This window comes from Meleagris gallopavo, chromosome Z, assembly GCF_000146605.3.
Source record: "Meleagris gallopavo isolate NT-WF06-2002-E0010 breed Aviagen turkey brand Nicholas breeding stock chromosome Z, Turkey_5.1, whole genome shotgun sequence".
NCBI lineage: Eukaryota > Metazoa > Chordata > Aves > Galliformes > Phasianidae > Meleagris > Meleagris gallopavo.
This window is the reverse complement of record NC_015041.2, coordinates 10,478,307-10,499,257: the sequence shown is the minus strand read 5'-3', so window position 1 is coordinate 10,499,257 and position 20,951 is coordinate 10,478,307. Positions and strand designations below refer to the sequence as shown.

The window sequence follows — 20,951 nt, the reverse complement described above, 5'->3', positions numbered from 1 at the left end:
CTGCCTGAGAGACCTATTGCAGGGTAACTGCTTTAGCAGGGGGGTTGGACTCAATGATCTCTTGATCCTTCCAACCCCTGAGATTCTGTGATAATACAGTACATGCAATTAAAAAAAATGGGAACCACTAACATACTACAGAGAGAAATAACTCTAAAAAAGCTAAAACATAATTAGGAGTGCAAGTAAAATACAGCCCTTTATCTTGGGAGGGGATAAACATTTAACCTAGGAGACAATGGTTACATAGCAGCTCTTCTGAATCTCTTTTGAATGGAGAATTGATCTTGACATTTCATATTTCTTCCTATGTCTAGTTTGGTCCACATCCCTCCATTCCCTCTTTTTGAATGTTACAAGGCATTTAACAAAAAATACTAAGATGAAAATGTGAAACTCATTCAGCCAACATGAATTAGATTTTTCATTCTACTGTAAGTTGAAAGATGACTTTTTAAAAACTGTTTTTCTCTTTGCTGCACTTGTCTAAAAGAAAAAAGTTGAGAAAAAAGTTTGCATAATCACTCTTTACAATAGTTCCTCTACAAAATATCCTACCCAATTGCATATAAACACATACAATGCTATACATTCCCATTTACTTAAAAGTACAAATAAACCTGCCTTATCTATTTTGAGCAACTAAATGGCGACAATGTTTTTTACAGATAACTCTGAAAGATAAAGTAAAATTCTGGCAATGCAGCATCTCCATAATCCTTGCACCAAGATAGCAAAATAATCAATACAGAGTTCTTAATAAGTTGCTTTATTTAAGTAAGAGATTCTTTCATACTGTTATGTAATGCTATTACTCAAAATGTTACGGTAATTCTAAAACATACAAAGCTAATAACAAGTTTTGAAGGTCAAAGGTGGGTGGCCTTCTCTTTTATTAATATTTATTGCATGTGTTTAGCCAGCCTTTTAAAACTTTGTAGTTAATGTGGTTCTCCACTTTCTTCTGACAAGTAAATGTATTTTATAGCATGGTACTGGATATCAGCCAACAAAAACAAAGCCTGAGACAGTGTGGCTAAGCGCTGATGGGGATTGCTAAGTTTCTAACTTGTCAAACATCCACAGCACACTTAAAACCAGCAAGGCACGTGCTCCAGACGAGGCAGAAGAAACTGCCATAAAATGCAGCACTATAAATCTCCTGAAACTGTAAAATGTCTCCAGAATATAATTTGTTAAAAACAAATTAAACAAATATGAGATCTGAACATGCAAGTAATTTTATTAAGCCACTGGCATATAAACCTACTTTATTAGAAATAATGAAAACTACTTACAGAGATTTTCAGATTATTTTAGAAATTGGCAATACTTTAAGAACAAAATACTGAATTCCTAAACTGAATCCCAATAATCTTTCCCAATCATATAATCCTACACAAGTAAAAAAATTCTGAACAACTATACATCAAAGGGATCCTTGTAGGCCAAGATTTAACACTGAGAGCAAGGAGCAAAGGAGAATCTTCACTGTGCATAAATAATTGATTCCCAAACATAGCATTTCTCCACTAATATGTCTAACTTTCTTGCCATGTCCACGCAGAAAAATTAGGTAGACATCTTTATCACTGGAAATGCAAATAATCAAATTTCAGGTCAAAGAAGGTTCCAGCTCTGTAATAATTGTGCTCATACTAAGAAAACAAGTGTTTCCTTGGCCTGTCCTGTACATGCATGCACCCCCCTACAGGAATCAGAGAATGGTTGATGAGGCTGAAGGACACCTTTGGAGATAACCTAATTTAACTTCCCTACTTTGGGCATGCTCAGCTGCAATAGGTAGCTATGGACATAATCCAGTTTGATTCTACATATTGCAGGATACCTCTCTGGGCAACTTGTTCCAATCTTGACCATCTCCATGACAGCAAAAATACACATTTTCTTATGCTTAAGTGGAATTTGCTCTAATTCATTTTGTGCCTATTGCCTTGTCTCACCACTGGGCACCACTGAAAACTACCTGCTTCATTTTCCCCATCAAGTACTTACGAATAAGATTCTCTTCGTGTCCTCTTCTTCAGAATGGACAATTCTCTCACTCTCAGCCTTTCTGTTTTCAGAAACTGCAAGCGTCTAATAATCTTTGCAATTCTTTGCTGAACTCACTGAAACATATTTATATCTCTATTGTATTAGGGAGCTCAGAACAACACCCAGCATTACAATGTGTCTCACCAGAGCTGAGCAGAGGGCAGTAACTGCCTCCCTCGATCTACTGGTAATGCTTTTTTACCTGGTACAAATACCCAGCAGCTTCTTGCCAGTTCCTGCTTGTCTGACATGGAAAGAGAATCTACCTTGAATCCTTATTTCATTTTAAGCAATGACTTTTTAAGAATGGTTTGTATCATTTTAAAGCTATGTCACGCAATGGATATCAAAATGAACAAGGTGGTACTATAGTTTTAATTGCCTCCCCTTAGAAAAGAGCTCAAGACAGAAGTAATGATGTCAGCAGTTAAAAGCAAGCTCTAACTGTACTAACCAAGCTGGCTTCATTCATGCTTTTTCTGAGAAGCAAAACAGGAGCACAGATTTAAACTGCCTGACAGTGCTTTATGAAAAACTAGAACAAAAGACTACTAATTACTAGTACCAGCTTTATAAAAATTCAGTGGATGCTAGTTTCAAGGCTCAGGAAATACCAATAATAATAACTTCAGTTAATTATGTTAAATTCCAGATTCAACAGTAAAAAACTTAACCTGTTTCTTAAAATACTTGAAAGTCTGAACAAGGGCAAAGCTATGTAGGTTCCAAAAACCATTAAATTTGAGATCATCTCTGAACTCCGCAAATGAAAATTATTGCCTTACCATAACAAATAAGGACAATGCAGAACGTATCGTTATGCAAACATCATCAACATCTGAAAAAAGAGAGTTCTGTAAAGGCTGAAGGTATTGGACAGCATATCTTTGAAACATAAAGTCCTGCAAGCCTGACATAAAAGTCCTCTACCCATAGACTGAGCTGTCCGGCTGTTTAATCATAAGACTGATCTATCTTAAAATACAGCACTTATATATACATCACTTGCAAAATACAATTAGTAGCAATAATTCAAAATCTGTTTGCTAGTTCTACTGTAGTCAAAATATTAAGATCTTCATATGAAATCAATCCAAAAAAACTTTGACAATATCTACTGCATACGTAAGTTCAGAAGTCTGCACTGGTTCCAACCTTGGTGATTCCATGACTCCATTGGGAAATACTGAAAAAAGATTGTGAAAAAAATGCTACGAAGTTAGGCAGGGAGAATATTAAAAATGTGAACAGAACACTGAGAAAGAATTTAGGACAGATTCAGTGGGTATTATTGAGAGAAGGCCTTGTCATTATTTTCAGATAACAGACTATCTTGTAATAACGACTGACTGAAAAGAATTTAAAAAAAATCCATGGAATTTTAATGATATATATTTTTTTTTCCATCAACACATCTTCTTTCTTAAACAACAGCCTAAACCTAGCCATACCTAGCTAGTTTTTGAAACTAGCTCTATCATTACATTAAATGGAAAAAAATGAATTGCCTAAGCAATACTTTCAACTTTATTTTAAACTAAAGCTTCAAATTTCATATTGTTTGAAAATCAGCACCAGTGATAGAAAATTTACCTGTAATAATGTAAGAGCTTAATAGTATGTGTTATCTTTGACCATAAAACTCATCAGTACAAAGGCGGCAGGCAAAGGTGCTTTCTCCCTAGTTTGCCATTCCATTTGCATTTCTTCTAAAACAGCTGCAGTCCCAGTTCATGTGGGGCTTATAAATAGTCCCTTACAGTCTGTTTTCACCTGTGTGCTTCTCTTTGTATTGCACAAACAGAGCTGCTGGTCCAGGTAAACAGTAAACTACATCACATAATATTTCTGTTAGGTTATTTTCCATTAGGCCTAGTTCAGTAGGCAACTATTCAAATGGCATTGCTGGTACTATACATGTCCCTGTGCTTTGACAGAACTGGCCTCTAAATGCCGTGCTACAGCCTGAAACAGAATTATTTGTAACACAGAATGGAACATTTATTCTGGCCTAGAAATAGACTCCTGTGTTTAATAGGCAAAGTGAAGAATAACTGAAACAGATTTTTCAGCAAGCAAGAGCTAATGGCCTCAGCTGAAACTGTCCAGAACACTTGGGCTAACACCCCTACAGGGGTAAACAATGCAGAGAGGGCATTTTACAAGGTCAGCAAGAAAAGATTAAAATGATTTGTTGCATAGGAATGGAAAATTTACCACTACGATGAAACCACGAGGCTGGTAGGGTCATAAAACTGCAGACTGATGTCAAGGACTGGAAGAATTCTCCTGGATCTTTGGTTATAAGGACAGTTCAAGATTGCAGCAGTGATGACAGAATTCAGTTCCTGGCCCACACTTCAAGTAAAAACATTCAGTTTTACAGCATAGGCAGAACAGACCCAGGATGGAATGAGCACTGCCTACTTTTTTCTCGATAGAGATCTCCCAACACCTGCTGTGGCCTCCTGTTCCTGCATTAGTTCCTTGATGGTTCCCCTTTTCTCCTGGTAACAGAAGCTTTCCCACACCTCAGCTGCCAGAAAGAGGCCACGGTATTTCTCCTTAGTGAAGGTCAGAAAAAGCTCCTCTGGAGATCAGGGTTTCCTGCTCCCAAAGCCATCCAAACCAGAGTGGAAGTAGTCTATTCTGACACTCCTTCTGTCCTCTGGACAAACAGGAAAGTGAAGCAATTGGCTGGGGGCATTCAAGTCAGATACAGCTGGAGCAAGGCTTGCCAAGCTGATCATCAACATAAGGGAAAGGTTTCATGAGACCGTCAAGCCAAGTGTTAACAGATCAGTCTCACTTCTCCCCACCTACACAGCCCCATAGCAGTAGTCCTGGCTTTTGTCTGATTACAAGCAGTTTCTTCAGTGTACAAAACTGGCAGAACAGATCTTGTGTAAGAACAAAAGATTCATGCCATATTTTCTGTAGCACTGAAGTATTTAATATATACTTCAACTTCCTATTGTAAAGCAAAAAGGAACTATAGAAAACACACATAAATATATACAAAGCATATCAAGAAAAAAAAAAAAGGCAAATCCAGCAATTCTTAGTATTTCCCACTATTAGAGTATGTATGGCCTTTACAGGAACATTAATTCTAACACCTGCAAATATTTTTTTTGTCACATTCAAGAGTGGAGGCAGTCACTTAACCTCACTAGTATCGTTTGAACCTATGAAAACCTAAGGTTGCCTGTTACACAACAGAATAAGGACAGCACGTACAAAGATTCTCTGTATAAAGTACTATTCATCCCTATCCTCCTTCACTTTTCTGCAAGATAGGTAGAGAAAATTAAGGATTCCCTCTATCGCTGTCTTCTTTTATTCCTCTTACTAACATTTTACATGTCTGTGAGTTGATGCAGTACAAAGTATGGACTTCTTAATTTTTTGCATTTCAGCTGAAAATTTAACCAGCATACAACAAAATGTAACTGTAAAGAAATATGTTAATAAACACCAAGATATTCAGCAATCTTTTGCTATCAGCAGAATTTTATTAAACAGACACCGTTTGTATGCCTGTGCGTGCACTGATAACTGGAGTACAGAGGTCATCATTTGTTGCAAGACTGGCATGGTATCAAGTTTCATCATTTTCCAAAACATTCCAAGGGCCTATTTTTGGCATAAATAGGAATCATTATACACTTCTGCAGCCCTCAGCTCAGTGGAGCTATATTCTCTCCTTGCTACTGCAAAATTTAAAGTAAATTTAGATGGGGTCATATTTTACAATGATGTTTTAATTTCTTTTCCCTCCATAAAGAGGTCCTACTGCCTGTCAGTCAGGAACTGTTTTCTTTGGAATCAACCTCTTTTCCCTAAAGACAGTTAAGTTTTAAGGTTAAATACTACACATTTGTACTTGAAACTGAACATTTCATGTGAAGTGCATTTCATGATAATCCATAATAATGTACCAGCTTATTTAGTTTCATTGTCATAGTTTCTTCTGCCAAGTAGGGCAGAGGAAGAGAAAAGTGCTTCTACGTTAGTAATGCGCTACTGGAATAAACTTGTTCAATTTTTCTTTCTCTTCACTTCAGATACAGTCTTTCATTCCTCTATGGCAGCACTACAAAAACTGCAGCTGCCACACTTTTAGGCTAAGTTAACTGAATTCATGTCTGCTTTCACAGCAGCTAGCTAAAATAAAACTATCTGAACAAAAGTAATACCAGACTGATAATTGGAGAAGATGTATTTATTTTCACAATAGAAACTATACTCAAAGGACAGAAATCTTTGCTGAATGATGCTAACATACAGCTGATACTTGTACTATCTCTGTGGTGAGTGCACAGTCAATACCCCACTTGTAAGCTGAAAAAAGCAAAAATGACTTCCTCAGAAGCTATTTGCCACATGCTGGTAATTTACCACTGGAAAAAAAGATACTGTCAATTAGAGATTAATTGCAAAACAGGAAAGAGAACATACAAATTCTAGACTTTCACACATTTCAACAGTTGAAGAATGTACTGTAGGTTTGATGGTATTTTTACCGATCAAAAAAAAGTCTGTTCAAATTTAGATAATGTTCTGTAATCATAAGGTGAAGATGCTGATTTTTAAATTTATTTATTTTTTTGAAAATTATGTTTGAAAATCAGGTACTATTAGGAGAGCTTACATTTGAATCTCATCTATCATGGTTCTTCCATGAAGCGGCAGGATATCCTCAATATATATTGCCTAAAGTCATAAATCCTTAAATCAACACAAATTAATGCAGAAGTAGCCTACTGAAGATCAGAACGCATGAGGTGAAAAGTTTAGTAAGAGAGAATCAACACCAGCAGAGGGAAGTGAAGATGTTAAGTGGGACTTATCTCACCAAACTTCAGATATCTACAACTTTATAGGTCTACTCTAAATGTCTGTGCTCTACTGCCTCATTTTACAGTTAATGCAGATAAATCAGCATTTCACAGTGGCCTTCATCTAACCTATTTTAGGTATCTATTTTGGTATGAGATAAATCACAGTCTGGATGTGTTTATTTTCTCTGCTTATTAGAAAGGGAGCCGACGGTGACTGGATCAGCTGTAGACATCTATATTTGGTCAGGTGAATCCCCTGCAGCCCACAAAGGCCAAAAAAACTACATAAGAAAAACAGAAAACTAAATGGAGCAACACAATGAGAATGTGTTACAGTATGTTGTGCTACTTACATAAAATTCCCCAGTCCAAGGATAAAGGATTCTGGAAGCCAAATTAAATATTCCCTGTACAGAATGATACAGCAGACAGAAACTTCTAAAACTTGTCAACAAATCTTCAAAATCTTAGTTTGAAAGTTCAGTTCTAGCTCTGTAGACATTTAAAAATTCAATGAGGGTAATACAGAAACACAGTTCCCCCTTGCTGCTTCTCCCTGTCCAAACCTATAAACCTATTAAATAATTCCTGCAGAATCTGTTTTGAAGGTATACAATAATGATAGCAAGAGGTGCTGCTCTAAGAAAATATTTTCAGTTAGGAAAAGAAAAACTTTAACAAAATTTCTTTCTTACATGTAAGCTATGCTTCAGTGGCCATGACGGTATGTGACAGGTCCTGTTTGAACAGTGCTGTTCAGATTTGCTGCACTTGGCTGTCCAGACAGTCAGATAAGAGGCATGTCAGCAGGGTAGATACTGAACGTGTAAACTGACATTCTGACTGTGCTCACGGACTCCGTAAGAGAAGGGCACTATAACAGCAGACAAATTGGGCTTTTCTGATCAAACATTTACATTTGTTTTAACTGTATTTTTACAAGTTCTAACACTGATGAAGGAAATAAGTCCTGTCTGCAAATGCAGGCAATTAGTTCATTTAGATGATCTATTTTCTTTAATCTTGTTAAAAAGAGCTACATATTCCTGATGAAGAACTGCTTGTGTAGTGCAATATCTTTTAAGCACGAAGGAGTTTAAGACATACATAATATTACGTAGTAAGCCTTACTGGCTTCTTATTATCTCTTAAGAATCAATAATGATTGCATTTCAAATTATTTCAAACATTCAAATGTTTGGATGCTAAAGCTAAAGACAGCTTTCCACTAACAAAGAATCCTTCAACAATTGTTCCCCATTTCTCTTTGACTATCTACCAACTTTAACCTGCTTCTGCATTTAGGAAGGACATTAATGCAGTGACTTTCAAGTTCTTCCATTTTAAAATGAAGATATGAATCCATCCTACTGTACTCACACAGTACAGTACATTAGGTACTACAGTAGGTTACTTCACAGACATGTCTGAAGTCGCCCACCATTTTCATGGACTGAAAAGCTCTGTTTGAGTGCTTATAAAATATCTTTTTGGAAGAACATATAAGGTAATAAAGAGGGAGAGATAAAGGTCTCAGAATATAATAAATAAAAAGATGCTGGGCTGCAGGATAGGCCCATTAGCATTATAAATTAGAAGCAGCAGAGTAATTCCTACCTGTCTTCAAGATTTGGGGTGACCTCATTGCAGCCTTTCACTACTTAAATTAGGGAGCCTACAAACAGGACGGGAGTCAACTCTTTGAAAGGGTAGATAACAGCAGGACAAGGGGAAATGGTTTGAAGTTGATGGAGGGAAGATTGAGGTTGGATGTCAGGGGGAAGTTATGTACAGAGAGAGTGCTGAGTGCTGGTACAGGCTGCCCAGAGAGGCTGTGGACGCCCTGTCCCTGGAGGTGTTCAAGGCCAGACTGGATGGGGCCCTGGGCAGCCTGGTTGAGTATTGAATGTGGAGGTTGATGGCCCTGCCTGTGGCAGGGGGTTGGAGATTCATGATCCTTGAGGTCCCTTCCAACCCTGGCCATTCTGTGATTCTGTGATCTGAAAGATTCAAAAGGAAGCATTTATTTCCTCCCTCTCATATTCTACCAAGTTCAGAAATAAGCCTTTATGGGACTGTTTCAGTGCATTTATCACCAACTCTACAAGAACATATTTTCTCACCAATTCTACACAACTGGAACTTAAGGGAAATTAAAAAAAAAAAAAATCAAACTCAACATTTTAATCTGAATCTTACTTGCAGAAATACCATTATTTCTACATAATAATCAAGGATCATTAGTAACAATGGTTAATATCGCAACTGACAGAAGCCAGTAATGAAGTAACAGCTTTCCTTTTCATTCTATAGTTGCCCTGATGTCTCTGCAGAAGGTACGCATGAAACATCAATACTACAGTAGCTGTCTCCTCCCCTCTAAGAACAACAAAAATTCTTCTTAAGAGCCCTAGAAAGATAATGGTGGCCTGAGTTATTAATTCCCACTGCTCACTTTGTAATCTCGTTTTGCGAGTGTCTTACAACTCGTGGCTTGCCATGCTGTACCGTCTGGGAAAGGCTGGTTTGCCTTCTGGCTGCACTCACAGACCAGTGGATGGAAAAACATCTTACAAAACCGCCACATTTTCAACTAACTAGCTAAATAAATAAATAATGTTGACTACTAAGCCATTTCCAGATGTCAGCAAAGATGGGCAAAGAATGCTATCAGTTTACTTCCACCTTTCTTCTTTTGAGCAAAGGACAGTACCTATACAAACTATGCAGACTTTGAAAAAAAAAAAAGAAAAGGCTGCTCACATAACAGAAACATTCTAATATTATATCAAAAATACACTTTGAGCCACAATTGCAAAAATCTTTGGATTGGAGATTCCCCTGGAGCTCATCCAAGGAGAAGAGCCAAGTATAATAAATAAGGTGGGAAGTTAGGGAATATCTAGAGTGCAGTGACCTGCTATCATTAGATTTAAAATACTCATGTGAATATTGTAGTAGAGGAAACAATACCAATGGTTTTCCCTTATGAAACATGACTGAGAAAACGTGTGGAAACATTCAATAGAAAAGGGATCAGAAATTGATAAAATTTACTATTTTCTATGAGAAACCTGAAAAGTCCAAATAGCATTTTCAGAGGCCAATAATTTAAAACAGGATCCCAATAAAACACATGGATAGTAATGCTGTATCATGCATCTTTCACAATGCACGTCTATAAAACACTCTTAGAGGTGAAATGGATCACTTAGTAATGATTATTAATTGATGAACAGAGAAAGAGACAAATTCAGAGCTGTAAACTGTTTTTCTTGTAATTGCAAGGCCAAATATTTTTAAACATCTGCTCTGTGAGAATTATGGTCACATTTTCACAACAGTATATTGCAAATCTAAGGCAGACAGCTCTCATGTACAACCCCCACTGTTACAGTGAGGGAAGCTGTGCAGTTCATCTTTCTCATACACCTCAAATCTCTAGTGACAGCTCCCCTAAAGTAAAGTAAATGCTGTTGCAGGATACAGGAGGGAAGGACTACACTGTCTTTACACCGTCTTTACATATATGAAAGCAGGGAATAAAAATTGACAAGCTACCTCATTAACAAACACCTTCCCATTATTCATATCTTGTAATAGATAGTTTTTACTTTAATTGTCACAAAAATTAACCAGACCTTAAACATTGCACTTACTTCTTTCTTCTGAAATTTATATCCTCCTTCCAAACAGAAGAAATAAGCTAAAAAAACAAGACATACCATGCTGATATCTCCCTTAAGTAAAAATAATTTATTTTCCTTTTATTAAAAAGCTTTAAATCTTCATCAACTGGGCTGCAGTGGAAAAGTCCTTTCACATACTACATTGCCTTATAAACAGTAAATGATATCGTTTGAGGTCAATGAAAGGAATACTGCAATCCTATATCAACTCTGCATAAAGGGTGCTGGAAGTTTCATATTTCTTTTTTTTTTCTTTCCTTTTCATTCTTTAATTTAAAATGAAGGTTTATTTATAGCTTGCCTCACAAGACCTTCCTGAAACATCCCTTAGAGAGATTTTCAGAAGTTATAACTTAACTTCTACTTATTTTGAAAAACTACAAAAATATTGAAGAATTCTCCTAACAGAAATATGATTCCCCAAACAAGTATAAATATATGATTATGGACTGCTGCTTATCTACAAAAACCTGACGGATATTTTAAACGCTTGCACATCTCATTCTAGTATACATAACCTCAGCATCTTTACTGAATTACTCACATTTTCATTTAAAAATAGTAATTTCCATAATTGTACAACATATTTTTTTAGTGCCTATTCTTGCCTGTCACTAATTGAGTGTACTTCATCTCCTTTCTGTATAGCGAAAAAAACTTCTCTACTGCTGCCAAAATCAATCTTGCCTCTAATAAGAATAATTACTGGTCGATATGCTTGAATCAGATAAATGAATGGCAGACGTGAGAGTGATTCAAGTGAGTGTTCACAGCTATATTAAATTAATGTAACACAGGGGGAAAATATGTAGCCAACACTGTTTCCCATACAGTAGGTATTTATAACTAATTCTTATGAAGATCTCATACTTGCATAAATTGACCCAAGAACTAGGAACAAATCGAGGAGGATGAATGAAACCTCCCTTCCATTCCAAAAAGAGTCCATTACATAGATCCTGAAAGATGAAACCTTATTTACTATTAACTTATAAATATTTTCATATAAATGTTTTCTTGCGTCTATTTGAGGTGATGGCAAAATAACTGCTTTCTGACTAGTGTATCACAATAACGCAAACTGTGACAGAAAATCTACAAAAAAGTAGCATGTGCATAGGATGATGAAGACTTGTATTTTGTCCATAGCAGGACAAAGATTTGTTTTCAAAAATTTATTAACAAAAGCTAAGAAATAAATTCTTCATATTTTAACAAGTTCAACTATGGTTACTCTCCTCATCATTTCCAATCACTTCACTAGAGACTGAACCAGAGTAAGGGTGAAGTACTGCACAGAGAGCATCAGAGGCACTTCTGACCCCAGAGTTTTGATTTAATCAGCAGCAGGTAAACAAACCTGCCATTATCCTGTAACATTGTTGTTTCACTCCCTGATAACATCCGAGAGAACTCCACTGAAAGCTGTTAACCACAGAATTCTTGTCCGTGTCCAGATTGCTCCAAGTCACAGATCACTGGAGCCAGAAGAGGACAGTCGAGAAAAACAATGCTGTGTATCTGCTTTCTGCACGTATCATGCAGGCATACTGCTACTGGCCAGAGACAAAGCTCACGGCCTGCACCACATGTGACATTTATCTAACAGTACTTAGTTTTTCTTCAAGCATCACTAGTTCTCTTAGAGAAGTCCCTAATGCTTACGTTGTGGGTCAGCATTCAGTATTTGGACAATACAGTAGTTAGTTCAGCTACAAACAGTGACCAAAAACCCACCGATCCTTATGCATGATACTGAGATTTAATTAGTACTCTATTCCCAGCCACAACAGAAGAGACTAATCAGACTGTTAGTCCATTAGTGAAACCACAAGGTTTCACTCCAGCAGCTCTGAAGCAGTAATGGTTTTTCCCATGAAAACTTGAAAGAAAAGGTGAAAAAAAGGTTTGTGTGGCATGATGGAAAGGAATGTCACACACAGCTTTGGTCAAACATTCCCATTAAATATTTTCCCATTACCTCCTAGGTTCATTCACAGGCCAATTGCACTGGTTATTTACCACAGATAATGTTTACTGTTCTTAACTGTTTTCCATTTTCCAAGATTACTAAAGACTTACTTAAAAAAGATGCCTCGTGAAACAAACAAAAAAGGTTACATATTAACTGTTTATGTTTTCTCTTAGCAGCGTATTTTTTGTTACTCTGATTTAAATCCATTCTATCAGTAAGCTGGCAAACAACTGTTGCCAAAAGTCTTATAATTTTCACTGAATACTTGAAATAAATGAATAATGATGCCCTTCTTCAGCAATTTGAAGTAACTCCAGTTGAAGTCACTTTCATGAAAGTGAGCTCTTTGTAGAGACAGTTACTGGTGTACTTGTGCTCTTTTCCTACACATAATGGCATAATGCAACTTCATATACGTAAAGACTAAAAAAAGCAACAAAAAAAAAATAGTGCAATTACATATTTAAGCAATATATAACATACTAAAGATGCTTGATATTTAGTTAAAAAGTCTCAGGCAGCAGTACATACTAATCCTTAATATCACTAACTGTTGTACCTGCATTTTTGAAAGTGTATAAGGAGAACATGGCAACCAAGAAGTAAGTCAATACAAACACAGTCATTAATTATTAAGCTGCTGTAAAAACGTTTTGATAAACTACACACAAGATAAAAACCTATCAATTTAAAGATACTAATCTTATCAATTCATCAATTTATACTTATAGACTTGAAGGATCATTTCAATAAATGGCATGTGCTGCTTATAAAGTACAAAAGCCTGCATCTTTAAACTTTGTTTGCTTTTAGCATGCCTTTACTCATTTGTAATTCATCTAACACTGCAATTTGAGAAGGAAAAGCAAAAACTGTAGAAAAAAGTCAAAGGATATAAAAAAAGAAAAATTTTGAAAAAATATACTGCTTTGATTTTAAAACACTACTTATAGTAATTTTTCTTCTTTTAGACTCACATCAAAATGTTTAACTATGTTTTTCTTACATGTGTGGAGTTGAAGTTGGAAGCTGGACAGTGATTGCAGAGGTACAGTTAGTGCTGGCTCACTGAAAACTACATCGTAAAATCAGCATTTATGAGAATGAATACTTCATCTATTATTTCCACTATTTTCATTTGATCCTTTATATTCCAAGGAGGAAAATGACACTTAAATTTTATAAGTAGAGATGAAGAAAAACGGCAGCACTAAAACTCCATAGGCAAAAATAATTTATTACTGTTTTAAAAAGTACTATATAAATATAAACACCTATAGAAACTTACAGCACAAAAACTGTGAACTTGCTGAGATTTGTACACATACTTAAATTTTTACTATCTGAGTGGCCCTACGGAAGTCACATATGGGCGCCTAATTTTGTTTTTCCAACAACTTCCTACTGCCAGTTCTCAACTCTTTTGTTCCTCCCACATTTTTAAGCAACAGAACTGTATCTCCAGATTCTGAGAAAAGTCAGCAGCAAAACAATCTCTCTTGGACCTTCTTGTTGTATTATCTATGTGAGAAAGTGAGCAGACCTTCTAGTTCAAAGAATTGAAGAGCAGTTTTTCTGTAAAACAAAGTTATTCAATGACAGTTACATTCAAATTAGGTAGCTTCTCATTCTTGAAATCTTAAATCTCAGTGGAAGTTTCTGTCTTCTGTTACCAACTTCCTTACGAGCAAATGAAGATGCCATCCCAGTCAATGGAATTGCTAAGTTATTTTGTTTCTTAAGCCCCAGAAAAGAAGAACTCTCATAAGAACCTACCTCCCACTCTTTTATCTTATATAGTTTGTTTCCTTTGATCTGTCAGGGAGCTTCAGAATGAGTATGGAGGCATTCACATTTTGTCCCAGAAAATGGTTATGAACACTTGGTTGTGATATTGGTATCAGAAAAAACAACATTCAACAGAAATCTGAACAAGCTGAAGATCAGTATGTTCCACAGGAGGAGGATTTAAAAGCTAGTTTACATTAACTTTGGAGGAATACTTTAGTACTAAATGAAAATTGCTGTGTATATAAAACCTATATCTAAAATGTATTTGTCTAAAATAAAGTCTTTTTCCTCTCCAGAAAACCATGTTCTTTTCGCTTTAACATGAATTCTGCACTGTTATATTTGCAAGACTGCTGCCATAGAAATGATGAATTTAATACATTCATCATTAGCAGTTTTACTTTAAAAGGAATTCAGAGGAGAAAATTAGATTTGAAAAATAAATATAAATTTAAATTCTGTCTAATGAACTCCAGCACAAGCAGTTTTGTTGTGCTACTGTGCTCAAGAAGTGAGTTAAGAAAGGCATAGGAGAGAAAAATATCCTGAAACACTACAGCACAAAAAAGATGTGGCCAGTTGACAGGCCACAAAAATTAATGGGAATGCAACAGCAATACTTAAGCAACAGCAATTCTGTTTGAGTGTCTTGCAATCCTGATTGTTTTTAATAGGGTTACTTATTTGCACTACTGAGAACTTTTTTCAACTATGATATTAAGCTTCTTCCTTCTATACAAGGAAATATGCCTGCTGACCGAAATACATTCTACAAGAATCTATTTTCAGGGACAAGCAGGAGTTTATCACTAAATGGCATTTCGTCATGATGAATGGTGGAATGAACAGCATAAATGTATAAGCCCCCCCACAAAATTTGTGCCCCACTTCACAGGTCCAAAAAAGTTCATACTAACCTTTGAGCAATATAGTAGTAACACCAAAGCAGAAGTCTCATACTGATCAAAGGTCTCGTCCTAAGATTATATTTATTTATTTAAATGAAATAATAGGGAGAATAGCACTCTACTTATGGTCATAATTCTTGCAAATATTGAATAATTTACAGCAGTGGTACTACTACCTGTATATGGGGAAAAATCAAATGAATAAGATTTCATTCTTATTTTGAATAGTGGATAGAAGAAAATTAAAACAAATACCGCATCAGTAACTTCTATCTCATACAACTTCTGAAACGTCCCCCGATCAAAGAAGAAAAGATTCCCACTGCCACCACCTTTCTTAACAGAGGTCCCTGTGACAAGTATTTTATCATCCGGGCTGAAACAGCAATCTGTCCTGTAAAAAAAAATACACCGCCACACTGAGCAAGCCGGTAATTACTGTGCAGTCAATTTATAAATCCCATTCCTTACAAATAATCCTATTTGTTACTCCTTTTAACACAAAGCTTATAAAGACATCGTCTGTCACTTGTCATATATTATCATAGCTATTGGGCATAGTTCACATTTATAATTACAATTGTGCACAGGATGTGAAAACTGGGAAAAAAATACCCCAAACAAACATAACCCCTCCCCCCAACAAAACTCCTCTTTCTCTCAAAAGTCTTGTGAACTTTTCCATGTAGAAAAGAAACAAAATAATCCTTTCAAATCTAATTATCATCATTCAGTGAGAAATTAAATCAGTCTTTGTTTTCACTGATGATACATTCTTAAATGCTGCACAGCAGTTTTATTTACATAGTTGCTTAAAAAATGTTTTTAAATTTTTCCTCTGTGCTACAAAATACAGTGAGTGGTTGTGACTTCAAGTTTGACCTGTCCCTAATTTTCCTTTCCAAGAACTTGTTCTAAAAGTATAAATTTTCAGCAGAGTTGGATTTGACTGTGATACGGGTATAGATGTGCAGCTAAAACCAATAAAAACATAAAATTCGATACTCGGCAATATTCAGTATAATACACTATTTTAGTACCAAAGAGCAGAATAATCAGCACTTCTACCATCATAACCTGAATTAATACCATGCACCTTTGTGTTATGTCTGCTTTTCAATCTAGCTTTTTCTTTTAATTAATCATAGACCAAATAGGAATGAGGCTCACTTGATATATCTCATTACACAAACACAAGGCAATGAAGTGGCCTCTTCCTGATAAGTTTCTAATCTAATTAGGCATAAGATATATGAGACTAAAAAACTGCATAAAATAAGCATAGCTAGCTACAAATTATCAGAAGAAATAGGAGATATTTGAAAGCAGTTGTTAAGTCCTAAAATAGCCAAGAATATTACTGCACAATTCTCTCTGTGCAGGTTTTTTTCTCCACAGTTCCAGACCTATTGAGAAATGAGAAAAAAACATTTCTCATATGAGTTCAGAACAACTCTTTTCTTAATACACATTCAATAGCCTCTCCTCCATAACGCAACTACCACTGTTTCTGCTAACTGGAATAACTTAAGAGTACTTACATTGGAAAAAAGCTAGGCAGTCTTTCAGCTGAATGAAGAGGCTTTTTAAATTGTCTAATATCCCACATCTTTAAAGTATCATCTCCTGTGAAAACAAGAGAGACAAGAGTTATCAATAAAGAATTTAACAAACAATGATATGATAGAAGCATTCAAAACAAGAATGTTTTTGGTAGGATTTTGTGCCTTAGCGACAGTGAAAATGATGAGAAAGAACTGAAGGCAATGATGCCCTTCTGCTTCTTTAGCCTGCAAACAGCAACATACTACAACTTCAGTTGCTAGCAAACAGGGCCTGCAATCAGCCAGAAGTCCTTGGGGAAGGAGTAGGAAGGAAGTAAGTGAGCCCAAGGTTACTATAATTAAACCTTTTCACACCCCTCCACAACACCTTTGGCCATAAAAGCCAAAGCTGAGGATATAGTAAAACATTTACAGCCACTCTCATCTGTGTTTGATAAACACGGTGCGATTCTGCACACCCGTAGAAGTCAGAGTGTTTATTCCCTTCCAAAAGTTATGACATATTAACAAAGTGAGCATGAAAAAATAAAAAAAGTTAGTTATTCTTGTAGAGATCAACATCTCTGCTGATCATCCTTCTGGAATACGTATTTCAAGCATGAGAATTTGAGCCCTGAGCCATCTCACACAGACACTTAGGAATCTTCTTTATTTGACATCAGTGCTTTCAAGGGTGAAAAGAAGAACTTTCAAATAACAATTTCCCTTAAAAATACCCTAAGAATAATTTTAGAAAAAAATACATTCTTCATAATCTAAGTGGCAAGTAGGTGAGTGGCAAGGACATGCTTTTTTAATAAGCACAATCCTTTCTGGGATGTAATAATAATGTAATATTATATTATATACTACTACTAATATCATTATATATATATATATAATTTATAATATAATTTCGTTAGTAGTAATAGTGTTAGTATTATTTTGTTTAGGAGTATTCTAGGGATTCTTAGTCTTTGAGATTAAGAATTCAAAGTAGGCCTTGGAAATAAAATGCAAACACAAATAAATAAATAAATCTGACTTTCCACAACAGAAGAAATCAAGGCCAGCAGTCTCCTTCACAGGGAAAGCAGTAATGTGTGGCCTCGTACATCATGTATGTTTATATTAAGACTAGAATAACTTCTAACTACAAAATATTTTTAAGAAGTGGACAACTTAAATAAATGATGTCTAGAGCAGAGTATATTTCCTTTCATTGGGAAACTAAATATGACGAGAAAGAAAAAATGGTGACTCTCTATTTTGGGAATGTCATAGCATACACCATCCCAAGCACTTCAAAACATTTGGTTTTGTAACATGAGCCTTACCTTTCCCCCTCCTACCCTCAACAAAAGAACACATCATCAAGTTATTGGTGTATAAGTATCTAAAGAGCAGCACTTTATAAAAGTTTGCAAACCATTTGGCTGACCTGCAAATCTCCTGGACAGGGACAGATCTAAGGCTACCAATCAAGACTGCTCTGTTCTCAGTGGCATGACCCTTGATGTGATCTTCAAGCTGTAGTCCTACCAGGCTTTAGCAGGAGATGTTGTCAGACATTTAGATACAGCTCTCCTACTAACAAAAATGTGCTCTGCTGGTTGATTCAGAAAGAATCAAAAAATGTTGGATGATATCAAATCAACATTGTCTTAAGGACCGCAGAAATAGTCAGTTGTGAAAGGGAGAAATTAGAAAACATGGCCAATGCTTTGAACCTCTAACCATCTTTAAGAATAATACAAGATTTTCCAAATTAATGTTTAAATTATTTCATTCTCTTCTGTAAATATAGTATTGATGCCTGGATTTAATTCGCATTAGGAGCTGAAATCACTGTCACTAAAGAAGTATACATATTAATACTTCGCAACAAGGATTTTTTTCCATCAGTTCTTAATGGGTTTCTTTTAGCGCTGCAGTGCAACTGATCTATTTTTAGCTACTTCTTACACAGCCAAAACAGTTACTCTTAAACAAAAACACATAAACAAACTTGGAAGTTGCGCGTTTCAGTGCAAAGCATTCAAAATAATTCATTCTTAGATAATTCAATATTTTTCTTCATGGCAGGCTACTCCAAGGCTTGGCAGAATTTTTTAAAACTTATATAGCCTTATTAAACAGTATTTCAAATTATTCTTTGCCATTTTAATAAGAAGGATACCAATAACCAGGTAGTAGTTCAATATGATCAGACACCGTTTCTCTTGATAAAACCGTGGGCATAATAATTAAGTCCTAGAAAACAGAATCTGTAATGAGCCAAGCTAAGCATTTTGCAAACTGCTTTTTATCAAATTAAGGCCAGTGCACTAAGAGTACAAAGATTTTATCTTTATTTATTTACTTTTCTCCAGAAGATACTGACCAACTAAATGGATGCAAACTAAATGGACCCAAAAGAAGCAAAAGCTTTTGCCAATGTAAAGACCTGCCAGAAACTTGAGAAGTTTAAAGGCAGCAACAGCCTTCAAGAAGATCCTATTTTAAGAGGGAATCTTGTCTTGAAAGCAAAATTCAATACCAAAAAAAATCATAGAATCATAGAACAGCCTGAGCTGAAAAGGACTTCAAAGATCATTGAGTTTCAACCCCCCTGCTATGTGCAGGGTCGCCAACCAGCAGACCAGGCTGCCCAGAGCCACAGCCAGCCTGGCCTTGAATGCCTCCAGGGATGGGGCATCCACAACCTCCTTGGGCAACCTGTTCCAGTGTGTCACCACCCTCTGTGTGAAAAACTTCCTCCTAATATCTAATCTAAACCTCCCCTGTCTCTGTTTAAAACCATTCTCCCTTGTCCTATCACTATCCACCTTTGTAAATAGTTGTTCTCCTTGTTTAAATGCTCCTTTCAAGTACTGGAAGGCTGCAATGATGTCTCCCCAGAGCGTTCTCTTGTCCAAGCTAAATAAGCCCAGTTCCCTCAACCTTTCTTCATAGGAGAGGTGCTCCAGCCCTCTGATCATCTTAGTGACCCTCCTCTGGACACACTCCAAGAGCTCTGTGTCTTTCTTGTGCTGGGAACCCCAGATCTGGACACAGTACTCCAGATAGGACCTCACAAGAGCTGAGTAGAGGGGGACAATTACCTCCCTCTCCCTGCTGGCCACTCCTGTTAATGAGCCCAGAACACGGTCTTCCAGGCTGCAAGCGCACACTGCTGGCTCATGTCCAGCTTCTCGTCCACCAGGACCCCAAAGTCCTTCTCTGCAAGGCTGCTTTCAGGGAATTCTTTACCTGGTTTGTATAAATACCTGGGATTGCCCAGGTAAATGCAGGCATCCTGCATGTGACCTTGCTGAGCTCATTAGGTTTTCATGGGCCCACTTCTGCAGCCTGTCCAGGTCCCTCTGGATGGCTTCCCTTCCCTCCAATGGATCGACTGCACCGCTCAGCTTGCTGTCATCTGCAAACTAGCTGAGGGTGCACTCGATGCCATTCACAAAGATCATTCTAGAGAACAATAAAACATAAGCACGGAGATTTTAAAAAAGAAAATATAGCAAAAAAAGGCTTACCATAACCGAGTATGAGAATATATCATGTTTATAAATTCAGAGCCCTTTTGCTAAGGCTTAGAGCATACGCAAGGAGAAACACTTTACACAGCGAAGTACAGACTTCTGCTTTTTGCAGTGGTTTAGCAAAAGGAGCTACAAAAGTTAAAGAACAGCCTTCTGAGGCACTGCAGTCAGGATCATGCCTGACCTTAGAATGCTAAGACAGAGAATTTGAAAAGTCACAAATCAGGAGTTCTGCACTTACATCTGTAACAGCTCTCACCAACATCTGTATCAACATCACCAAATCCTCTTATCATCCTCTCTATACATAAAATTATTTTTCTACATAAGTTTACAGACAAACCAACCAACATATAGCTATCATGAGGTTCATGAAATTAATAAAGTCATTGTTTCATATTATAACAAAACCAGATTCTGTACAGGCCAGGAGTCAGAAAAGTATATTATAAAAGGACCCCAAATACTAATGCTCACCTACTGAATGAAGAAAACATTCCCAAGTAGTATTTTTTTCATATTTATACAAAAAACATACTTTCATGGTAACAAGTTTTAAAAATATCACTTTCTTAAGTTTCCATCAAGTTGCTACCAAATCCC

The 20,951-nt window shown here is 36.3% G+C and overlaps 1 protein-coding gene across 1 annotated transcript in view; it reads right to left on the bottom strand.

The window, feature by feature from the left end:
* WDR70 (WD repeat domain 70) overlaps positions 1–20,951 on the bottom strand; it is a 139,331-nt gene that overhangs the window by 16,597 nt on the left and 101,783 nt on the right. Inside the window, exons 12-13 of the mRNA XM_010725350.3 lie at positions 16,807–16,891; positions 15,521–15,659 (exon numbers count right to left, since the gene is read on the bottom strand). Coding sequence (XP_010723652.1) covers positions 15,521–15,659; positions 16,807–16,891 — 224 coding nt within the window. The remainder of the gene's footprint in view (positions 1–15,520; positions 15,660–16,806; positions 16,892–20,951) is intronic.